General features: G+C 41.0%; 2 protein-coding genes across 4 annotated transcripts; both read right to left on the reverse strand.

The window, feature by feature from the left end:
- On the reverse strand, nucleotides 1-5,018 carry LOC122015073 (two-component response regulator-like PRR1). Of its 3 annotated transcripts, none has more exons than XM_042571743.1 (7): nucleotides 4,755-5,018; nucleotides 4,414-4,670; nucleotides 1,910-2,071; nucleotides 1,704-1,837; nucleotides 1,443-1,607; nucleotides 1,182-1,263; nucleotides 1-1,097 (listed from the first exon to the last, which is right to left on the reverse strand). In XM_042571743.1, the coding sequence occupies exons 2-7, from the start codon at nucleotides 4,598-4,600 to the stop codon at nucleotides 181-183; spliced, it is 1,647 nt and encodes a 548-aa protein (XP_042427677.1). In that variant the 5' UTR covers nucleotides 4,601-4,670; nucleotides 4,755-5,018; the 3' UTR covers nucleotides 1-180. The 3 variants fall into 3 exon arrangements, with proteins under 3 accessions (XP_042427677.1, XP_042427679.1, XP_042427678.1); XM_042571745.1 differs by having other exon boundaries at nucleotides 1-1,070; nucleotides 4,755-5,017; XM_042571744.1 differs by having other exon boundaries at nucleotides 1-1,079; nucleotides 4,755-5,017.
- Nucleotides 5,019-5,874: 856 nt separating this feature from the next.
- On the reverse strand, nucleotides 5,875-8,159 carry LOC122017534. The gene is made up of 3 exons (XM_042575179.1): nucleotides 7,639-8,159; nucleotides 6,373-6,461; nucleotides 5,875-6,142 (listed from the first exon to the last, which is right to left on the reverse strand). Exons 1-2 carry the CDS (start codon nucleotides 8,093-8,095, stop codon nucleotides 6,394-6,396), a joined length of 525 nt encoding a protein of 174 aa, XP_042431113.1. The 5' UTR covers nucleotides 8,096-8,159; the 3' UTR covers nucleotides 5,875-6,142; nucleotides 6,373-6,393.
- Between the last annotated feature and the right edge of the window lie 3,240 nt (nucleotides 8,160-11,399).

Consider the following 11,399-nt stretch of genomic DNA (forward strand, 5'->3'; position numbering starts at 1 on the left):
TAACCAGCAAATGTTCGTAAGGAATTTATTGTAAATAATGTAAAATATGCATGACAACAACAGGGCCTCAACCTTCCACGTCCAACTCCTCTCCTAATCACATTTTTGCTATAAGCAACATGCTTATTGCAAAAAGTTTACAATGCTAGGGTCTATGATACAATTGCCATGTTGACACTATCAATCAGAAGCATTCTGTTCAGGAGAAGAGACAAGATCGAGATCCCTGGATGTTGGCTCACCATCTTCGTCGTCATCCTCAGAATCAACATCACCTCCACTGAACATATTTTGATTAAGATCCACATTATTAACTTGCTTCGCGAACTGCCCTCGTACCCGTGGTCTTCTTTCAGCAAGGGACTTCCGTTTTTCATATCTAATTTTCTTATCAAAGCATCTATCCTTTCTCTTCTGCCTAAACTTCACTAATGCAGCTGCTCTTCTTTCTGTCCGACTAGATTTCACTTCCGGTGCAGAAGAGCTGGGCATGGATGACCATTGCGTTGCCGAATGACTTGATTGTGAGTTTGTACCCATTGGCAGGCACGGGAACGATTGTATCAGAGGCATATAAGGAACAACATTGTACTGATTGTACTGAGGTAGCAATGGGGGTGCAGTGTGTGCTTGCACATCATTGAAGCCACCCTGAAACATCTGACCAGGGGCAGGTATCATTGTCTGATTCACCATCCCTCGATAACAAAATGGAAAGGGGTACAAAGTTGGAATGCAGGAAGTGTCACTACCCTCATTTCTTAGCTGTGGCTCCTCAGTGGAAGAAGATTGGTTTAATAATGGTGTCTGAAAGTCCATACTGCATATCCTCCTGCTTGTTTCGACACCATTTCCAACAGTATAACCTTCTGGCACCAATTTGCTGTTGCCGTGAGTACCACCTACTTCAATAGAATGCTCTTCAGAAATCCAAGCTAGTGATGGAGCAGAGTTCATGTCAACACCAACATTTGGGGTTTTGTTTGGTGCATTTGACTTAACATAAGACAAAAAAGCAGAAGATTCACCAACTTTTAACTGGGTCTTCTTAGGTAAAGATAACAATCTCCCTGCCAACACTAGCAATGACATAGTTCCTTGAGGAAAATTGCAGAAGACATTTGAGAATGTTAAAAAAAAAAAGGAAGGCACAAAAACTGTAAGAGGACAACCATGCCTACCTGCCCGATCAGAATCAACTAAAGTACTTTGTACATCGTCCAAAGAATTTTTGCAGGTAGCCTCGATGGGAGAGAGATTGGACTAGAGTATAAGATATAAATAAATCAAACTACATTTGAAAATGCAAAGTATTCCAAATATAGAACTAAAAATGGAATATAATACAAAAAAAAAAGTACGAGTCAAAGAACCTGCAGGCTTAGTTTCTTAATTAAATTTAAATCCAACTAAACAAGCAAGAAACTCCAAAGTAATCTTACCTCACATTCAGGATTATTTAACACCTTCGATTCTGGATTCATGACCATATATTGGTCATCTGTGTCATCTGATATAAGAATTGTACTATTTGTGTTGGCGTCACTAGGATCTGATAACAGCATCTCAAAATCATGGCTGAAGACATCCTTCTCTCTCATATTAAGCTAAGAAATGATAACCGTCCCAATTGGTGAGACAATTGTTTATCATATGTATGAAGTACGATACAAACATCAATATATGTTCAAATTGATTGGTACCATGCGCCGCCTTCTCCACATATGGGTCCAGAGGTTCAACAATTCATTCATGCGCAATGGCTTTACTAAATAATCAGCTGCTCCAAGTCGCAAACACTTTACAACCACTGAAATTTCATCTTGAGCCGACATCACTGTAGAAGTGGCCAGTATATATTAGTGGATATGTGGTGCCAAGAAAACAGCCACAATATTAATAAGCTCACTTATAATAGGAATGTGTCTCAGCTCCTTATTCCTTGCTATATATTTCATCATCTTGAATCCTTTGACCATTGGTAGGTCAACTTCTGCAAGAATGATATCAATTTCTGATCCTTGGACATTAAGGACGTCAATCACCCGTCTGGCAGATTTCACAGAAATTACTGCAATATGACAAATTTAACCAGCTGAATATTATTCACAATGCTGGCGAAACAGGTAGCCTCATCTATTGCATTAGAGTTTTAGTAAATCAAAAGGAAAACAAGACCTATTATCATACGATAGGACTGAATTGGGCATTGAGTCAAAGTAAAAAACAGGCAATATGTAAATGCACCTAAATAATCACAAACATTACAAATATACCTCTCATTTGTATTGTTTCTGTTTATTTGTGTCATGTGATAGATATTGAATTTTCATATGATCAGGTAACAAAATCCTGAGAATTGTTTCAATTCCCTAACTAAAATTTATGATTTTAGGTAGGGGTGTAAACGAGCCAAACCGCTTGCGAGCTATTCGGGTCTCGGCTCGAAAAAAAGTTCAGTCGAGTTCATTGATTAAGTTAATGAGCCGAACTCGAGCTTGATTTCGACCTCGAAAACATTATCGATGAGCTCGAGCTTAACAATATTTGGTTTGTGAGCTCGCGAACATGTTCGTTTAGAGACTCGCGAACGTATTCGTTAAGTGGCTCGTTTATATTATTATTATTACACACACACACACTAAGCTCGATAAATTTTTAAACAAGTTTTTTTTGAGCCAAACTCGAGCTATTTAATTTTATACGAGCCGAGCTTGAGCTTAAGAACTAAAGCTCGAATCGACTCGAGCCGAGCTTGAGATAAGGGGTAACGAACCAAGCCCAAGCTCGAGCCTCTTATTGTTCGACTCAGCTCGGCTCGTTTACAGCTCTAATTTTAGGTAAATCTGAAATTCACTGAAATTAGATCACTCCATTATTTACAACAATCTGCCAACATGTGACATGACAGCTGAGTAAGCAATGACTGGTATCACCTCCTAATCAACCCTAATCATCCAAATTAACATGAAAATGACTTTTCTAGAAATTTCATTTATGAGACAAAAATGACTACATGAGTGCATAGGTTATATATTATTTGCATCCCATATATCAACTATGACATATAGAATAGTTGACTGCTTGACTATACTAACTATTTGAAATATGTACATATAGCTCTAAATTTAAGAACCAAAATAAAGTTCAAAACTTATTCAAAATACTTGTGTCAGTATAAGGAATAATTGAAATCATTGCTAGTGATGCAAAATAAAATAATCAATCCAAATAACAAATGGTTCAAAGGTTAAGATGATATTATTTTATTTTTGATTAAATCCAATCCACATCAGTTGAATATTAATTAGATTGGGTCTTCTGTGAAGCTTTACATAAGAGATTCTAATCTATTGCACGATAATTGGTATCATTGATAAAAGTATTCCCCCATGCTCTCCTCTCTTTTCAGGCAATGAGGTATATAATCTAGCGTTGCTCAAATGATGCCAATTGTGTGTGAACCTGCCACCCACATCATTACTGAGACTATGAGAACATTGCCTAAGGCACACAGTTTCCACTACCCAAACACAATGGTATTCAGATTCATTGTCTAAGGTAAGAGGATAGCTAGTGGCAGAAAGGAATTTTTAGTCCCATGTTCCAAGTGCAATAACTGTAAATATGCAAATGAGTGGTTTAGGACATTCTCCCAAATAACTACCTATTGATTTTGAATTGGTGTTCCATCTGATTTACCTCAATTAAATACCAGAGTAAGTTTGAACTGTTGTTTGTGGTTGGGGAGGAGAAGGAAGTGTACCAGAGTAATTTGTCTCGTTGAACTGATTGCATTGCCTCAACATAAAATAAATGATACAGTTTAGCTGACCAATTAATGCTGTGAAATTAGTTAGATTTTGCAAAGATTCAAATTTATCAATTATAAACTTAGTTACAATATAGAAAATATTTATGTACTCAATCAAGGTGCCCAGTTGTGTCAATTTCATGTCCACATAATCACGCTGTGTCATTTGTTATGCCATCGCCTCTATATTTCATTATTCCCCACATGGCAAATTCAGGTTGTTTGATCATGTGACTGATCCTAGCTAACATTGTCATTTGTGGTCTCTATCCAAAATATGGTCCCAACAAAGATCTATGCACTATTACTTTGGTGATTTATTGAACAGAAGAATGAAAACCAACGAGTGAAAAGATAAGATAATCGGAATAACTTTCAAAAAGAAACCTTTAAAAAATAATTTCAAAGATAGTATCTTTATGATTCTTAATTGCGACCCAATAGAGGAATTGATAACAAACATGAGGCCAGGAATGTTTCCTACATGAAACAGAATTTTTTTTTTATGATTCGTAATTGCTACCAAATATAGGTATTGAAAGCATAACATGAGACTAGGAATATCACCTAAATGTTCAACATGTGATGGAGAGTAATACCTTGGTAGGAGCACTTGCAGAGGAGCTGTAGAACATCTTGGGAACTCTTGGGATCATTATCACAAAGAAGAATCCTGACCTTACTTCGGTCCAAGACATGGTGGCGACCAGCATCAGCAACACCAACACCTTCTTCGAGGCATCTCCTCCTTCCCTCTTCTTCCTCTTCGCCCCTCTCTCGTCCCATCCCCAGCACAGCCAAATTCTCTACGACCTTCGGCTACAGATTCATCCTATCGCCAAACCAAACCAAATATCTACCAAACGGATACCATATCACAGAACAATTAGATCTCTCAGAGACAACCTATGATCTCCAAATTCATAGCCCAAAAATCTACCTATTATCGAGGTGGGAACAAGTTGGAGCTGAGAAACAGAAGGACGTTGACCTCCATGGGGAGGAAGGATAAGCAGTCGAGTCTTCGAAGAGGAGGAGCAGACGCCGCTGGTATATGGTAGGGCTTCGACGAGCCGTCGAAGGTGAAATTGTAGGAAGAGGAGGAGATGAAGGCGTCAGGGGGGCGGTGAGTAGGCCATCGGCGGTAGTGTGGAGGGAAAGGGGAAGAACGAGATCGGCGGCGTTGGCAAAAGCGGAAATGGTAGATCGAGGGTTTTTTCTGAGGCTGGGAAAGTTCGGCTCGGGTCAGTGGGACCCACTGGCCATCAATGGCTTATCCATCAGCTGTGTGAACCAGGGTTTTGCTGGTCCGACCCAACTCCAGCTCCAAACGAGGGTAGTGTTTTTTTTACTTTGAATATAAATTATATTAGCAGAAAATTAAAAAAGATCTCTTTCTTAATTATATTGTAAAAGGCATTTTTTATAAATGTAATAAAATAATATTTCATCTATAATTTTCCCACTAAATACCCTTTTGTGTTCCATTTTAAAATCAAGTTAGAGCTGCTGATACACAAAACAAAACAACTCTTCCTTTTTTTTCACTGTATACAGATAACCAAATAGCTCAGCGGAGTTGCTCTCCGAGCTTGCCCCTGCTGCCCAAATCACATTTAAGCAAGCAAACTTCTATTCTCGTAAGCTCAATCTCGATAAAATAATAAATAATTTTTTTTTAATGGACAATTAATATAAAAAATTTTGGACTTATAAGTCCTAATAAGTCGCTCAATGTGAACATTTACCAATTTATCCTATGAATATTTTTCATGAAATCGAATTGGTCACATCATAATTAATCTATGTAAACTAAATAGCTTATGCCAACTAAACAAAAGAGGGACCAAACTTTTCCCCTCTTGGGATGGTTAACCAGACAAGCAAAAATGTTCCTTACATGGCATGTTTGCCATGTGATTGGTGAATCATTCTTTGACTAGACTTTATTGTAAGTCAACAAGGGGCCTGATGCAGCAGACATATTGACACAATTCAAAGTTGACTCAAACCATCTGATCAAAAAAAAACCAACAGATCAAGATTTATGCATGAAGGCGTTGCATAAGAAAGTTGAATATGGTGCACATTTTATATACATGGGATAATGGGAGATGAACAAAATAGATAACGGAAGTAATAGTTTCGACAAACACATCATTCTCAAGTTACAAAGACATTATTTTTGTCATTGTTTTGGAGGCTAAAGAGATAAGGTTTGAACAATGTTTGCTTTGATGTATCAACTGCCAATTGCCAAAAGCTTCCACCTCCTTCAAATGTGCAACCAAGTTGGGAGTATTGTTGGCATGTACATTGGAGCAGGGTCTGCAAGGGAGAAGAAGTTAGCTTTCCAGCCGAGAAATGAAGATAGGAATATAATCCACGAGGCACTATGGCTTTAATATGGCCTACTAGCAAACAGATTGAATCAACACGATAATATTTATCTTGGTTGATAGCTTGACGGAGAGAGGATAATAAAACATCAATCTACAAGGCCGTGTCACATAGTTCTTGGATCAGACTAAGCAAAAAGAGGAGGGAAAGAATCTCACCCCTTGAGTATCAGATGAGGCTCAGTTGTCTTCGTCGTCAGTTTGTGCCTTGGCCGATTTTTGCGGGCTCTTCACTTGTGGAGACGGACCTGTTATAGGTGAAAGATATTGTGACCCATCACAGACAAAAATGCATACCACTACCTCAGCAACTTGTCTTTATGTTTGGTTAATTCACTACCCAGATATTTCAAACAACATTCGATAACTAAATAGTAAATGAATAGAAGAGAGATAGCAATAGGACAGCTTCAAAGGGTTATTCATGATTCCTAGCAACAGCAGCAAAGCCACCCAACTAGCGAACTCTTTGGCACAACTGTAAACAAAATCTGAACTAGGCTCAATCACATCAGCTAGTTTATCTAAACTACTCCTGATGTTTTACATATTCTACTTTCTGCTAGGAGATGATGATACATGTAGTGAAGAAAAACTAACAAGATGGAAAGATAATTGTGATCACAAATCATATTAAAATTTACAAACATGAAAAAGAGAATACAGGAATAATCAACATTGAACCGAACATTAAGGGCAATAGCCATTAGCAAAGGAGCATAATTCATACATGTAGTTGTATAAAGCTCAAATAATTTAATTTGCCAGTTACCAAGTAGAAACAATCTTAGATGTCAACAAAAATCAGCAAATAAATTCAATACCCAATTGTCAATACTTCAATATATCCCAAAATCATGAAGATTAAAAGAGAATTTCATATACATATTACCATGTCTCCCCCATTCCTGGTAGATCCAGACACATCAAACTCAGAGAGTAAAAAAGACTCGACCTCAGGCATCATATTCACAATAATACAGCAAGCAGGCCTCGTCCAAATGGCTCTTTTTGCAAGAAGTATATTCAAAATTTAAGAAATGATTTTGCTCTTCACTACACTGAAATGATCCACCTTTTCTCCCTTCTAACCAAGCATTGGAAGGCGATATTCTAATTGTTCATGGATGCAAATTTTGAAAAATAGAGAAGAAGTAGAATAGGCATTCCAATGTTAGGAAATCAAATAAGAAAAAAGCAATCGTGTGAAATGTAGCAGAGCAAGGAAGAATAAATTCGCAATTTTTATGCAAATGCTTATTAAATCCGAATTTCCTAGATCTATAAAACTGGATCAATTGAGCTATGGAGAATTGGTAGGGATGCACCAATCGAGACTCCTAAGAGAATATGCAACATCGAGAGAGAGAGAAAAAAAAAGTTTCTTTGCAAAGATAATTAATATTCAAAGGCCTGGTTGCTTACTCCCAAAGAAATAGGCCGAAGACGGCCAACCCCTCTCGGTGGTAAGCGACATCTTCTCCTCCTTCGAGAGCAAGTTTCTGGGCTTCGGATCCTTAAGCTTGGCGTCCGCAAGACTAGCGATGAGTTCGGTGACGCGGTAGGGTCGCTTCTGGAGGGGGACCCAATAGGATCTGCCGGGGACGAACGGGAGCCAATCGGGAGCGAAATGTCGGACTATCATGCCGTGGATAGCGTCATCAACGATGCGGCGCCTTCGTAGGGTTTCAATCTCGCTCGATCCGGGCGCGCCGTCGGCGTCGAGATCGATCTCCACGATGTTCACATCGGCAGGGATGTTGGATCGACAGCGAACTGCGAGGAGGTGGGAGGAGTCGAGGGAGGGGAGGAAGGCGGGGCAGAACGACGTGAAGGCTGCCGGCGACCGGATTAAGGATCGGGAGGAGAGATATCGAGCCATCGATGCAGATGCAGGAGGCAATATTGACGCCGTCAGAAGCGTACCGAAGCGAACAGGATCTTGTTATTAAACGAAGGGTATACAATTGTTGAATTCAGAACCGGCCGGCCTAGTTCGTTCGGTTTGGTTCAAATAAACAAGATCAAATTATGCATTATGAGAATTTTTAAAATGCCCAACATAATATTTTAAAATTTTATTAATGTTAAAAATTTGTTTAAGATTTTAACCATATTATTAATTTAATATTTGATTATATATATAATCTAAAAATATTAGCAATTTATATGAATAAATTAAAATCATATTAATTCAAACTCTATTTATCCTAATAAAATTTTTACTTATCCAATAAAAATTCATATATGTATATTAAAGAGAATAATAAATTTCACCTACAAAACTACAAATTAGAATAATTAACGCACACAAACAACAAATAATTCTAAAAATATTATCAATTTATATGAATAAATTAAAATCATATTTGATCCTGAAAGTCGATGAGATGAAAAGTTAGAGATGTGACGTTCTCGCTAACCGCCTATGAGATGAAAAGTTAGAGATGTGACGTTCTCGCTAATCGCTTATAGACATCGCTCCGACTTGCAAGACAAATTACGTTAGTGCCAAGCTAGGGAAAGGGTCCCCGCGTTGGCCCTCCGATGCAAAAATTAGCCACCGGCGATGAAATAGAAGGCGGAGCAACAAGAATGAACAGTAGTGAAAATAGTGTCTATCACGTATTGTGTACCTCCGTCGATGCTTGGATCCCCTTTATATAGAACTTCTGTAGCGCATGTGCACGCTTCCCAAAATTTTCCCTGAAAAGACTTGTCAGTAAAGTGTTTCTAACACAGTACCTTAACAGGCCGAGCAAATCTCTGAAGTGATAGCGAAAGCTTCCGACGTACGATCTTCTAGTTGTTCATGCTCGGTGTTAGCGGCACTAACTCCCAAAAGATGTCGATGGATACAAAAGAGAGTATGCTGCTAGGCCGAGCGGGTTGGCCGCTCGGCCTGAACTTCGTTATTCCTGTGTCCCGTCCGCTCGGCCGGAACTCCACTGTGTTTGTGTCGCATCCGGCCGAAATTCCATTGTGCTTGTGTCACGTCCACTCGGTCGAAGTTCCACTCTACCCCTGGCCGAGCTGGGTAGCCGCTCGGCCTGGCTTCTGCATATCGTCTCCTCCTCTGTCTGACGTCCAATACTCAATTGACCGTCGATCATTTGACACCTCCTCGTGTCGAAGACGGGATCGAACTGGGACCTTCTCCCCCCGATCAGGCATGCTCGGCCGATCGGGCATGCTCGGTCGACCGCCCGATGTTATCTGCGCATTGACGCCTTGACTTTAACCTCCACCATGGTTGTTATCCTCCGTAGGGTGGGGCCCCTCCTTATCACCGCATCACATGCCTCCCCCTCAAGTCTAGTCAAAGGAGACTGCAAATCCGATTGACTGGACAAAATTATCTGTGAAGTTTTCCACCCGATCGACTTTGACACTTCTTAGTTTCTGATCAAACTAACATGGCCCAACGGTCGGCTATGTGACCGCTCTTCACCGGTCGGCCTGCTGAAGATTGTCGTTCAGCCATAGGTCTGTTCCCTTAAGCCGATCGGCACAATGAACATCCATACTTGGAAATCTTTTCTTGGGCTTTCTTTGGATGAGCGCGATCCGGGCTTACGCCAGCCATATTTCTAGGAGACCGTGCAAATCCCGGCTCATGATGGCTGAGTGTGATCCCACACCTCCTTAATTGCCTCCATTAAATGTCGGTCCATGGTGAGGCGCCACATGTCCCGCCCGATGACGCCGCACGCTTGACGTGACAGGCGGATATCCGCAGACAATGTGATGCGTGATGCTTCAAATTCAACGGCCCGATCTCTGTCTAGGTTTCTGTAACTTAAATTGGACGACTCCAATCGGCCGACCTCGAGGCTTATAAGCCCGTGCGCGTTGCCGGCTCCTCCTTCACATCTTCATCTTCGAGCTCTTTGGTGGTAACTCAATCTGTGCTCCGGCGACATTCCTCCTTTCCTGCTCCTCCGGCGACCTGTTTCCAGTAAGCTTCCTTCCAATAGCACCCGTCTTCGAGTTTTTCTGCGTTTCTTTCTGTGTTCCGACGATATTCCAATAGTCTTCCTTCCCCTGGCATCCTTTCCCTGCCTTTGTGTTTTTTTGCGATGGCAAGTTCCTCACAGTCGCCTGTCGACGTCCCTAGGCTTTAGTACACCTCTACTTAGTCCAAGTTTGACGTCGGCGACGCTGAGAGTCTGACTGCCGCATTTGAGTTTCCTTCTGGATACAAAATTATTCTTCCTTCTCCTTCCGATTGGCCAAACTCTTCGCTGTTTGACTGTCTTACCTTCTTTAGGGATCAGTTTCCCGCTGGTCTGCGTTTTCCTATTTATCCCTTCTTTCCCACCATTTGTAAATGCTTTCGCATCTCCTTTCATCAATTAGTGTCGAACTCCTTTCGGCTGCTGTGCGGGGTAGTTATTTTGTTCTGGATGCACGACATTCCTCTCACTCCTCGGATTTTTCACTATTTTTATTATCCAAAATTGTTCGAGCTGGACACTTTTTTTTTCCAAGCCTGAGTGAGCTTAGTTTTCTTTGACAAAATGTCGACCTCCAACAAGCATCGAAGGGAATACTTCTTTTTTTTACGTCTTCCCGAGCGGCCAGACTTCCCGACCCACTAGTAACTCGAAGTGGCGAGTCAACCTTCCTTGAAACAGTACAAGAGTCGATCGGACTACCACAACGCAGCTTCAATGTTGGCCAGTTAGAAGTATGACATTCACAAGTTATTGTTGGAGGGTGTTCTCTACATTTTTGGCCTGAGTCCGATCTGCACCCGGCTTTCGTTCAGCCTAGGTATGCAACTTCTTCACTCTTTCCTTTGATTCTAACGGATTTTTCTTCCTCTTTTGCAGCCAAAGTCATGCTACGTGCGTGTCTGGCCGGCAACGCTAAACTTGCGGATATTGCGATTAATGCGACGGCTGTGGAGGAGTTGGAGAGCCACGGTCTGCAGCCGGTCGGCTCTCAAGAAGACCCACAAGATGAGAGCGAAGCGTCTTCAGTCTTGGTGAGTGGTGGAGCAACTGGCAGATCACCACTCCCCTCCGAACGACATCTGATCGATCAAGTTGAGGGGGCGTCAGGCTCGGCCTCCTTAGGGGAGCCGCTGATCAGGCGTAAGAGGTGCCAAGCAGAGCCTTCATCACGCTTCGCATCCTTGGTGGTGCGGTCCGCCGAACGGGTTGAAACGTTGACCCTCGCAC

Source organism: Zingiber officinale, chromosome 8B, assembly GCF_018446385.1.
Source record: "Zingiber officinale cultivar Zhangliang chromosome 8B, Zo_v1.1, whole genome shotgun sequence".
NCBI classification, from domain to species: domain Eukaryota; kingdom Viridiplantae; phylum Streptophyta; class Magnoliopsida; order Zingiberales; family Zingiberaceae; genus Zingiber; species Zingiber officinale.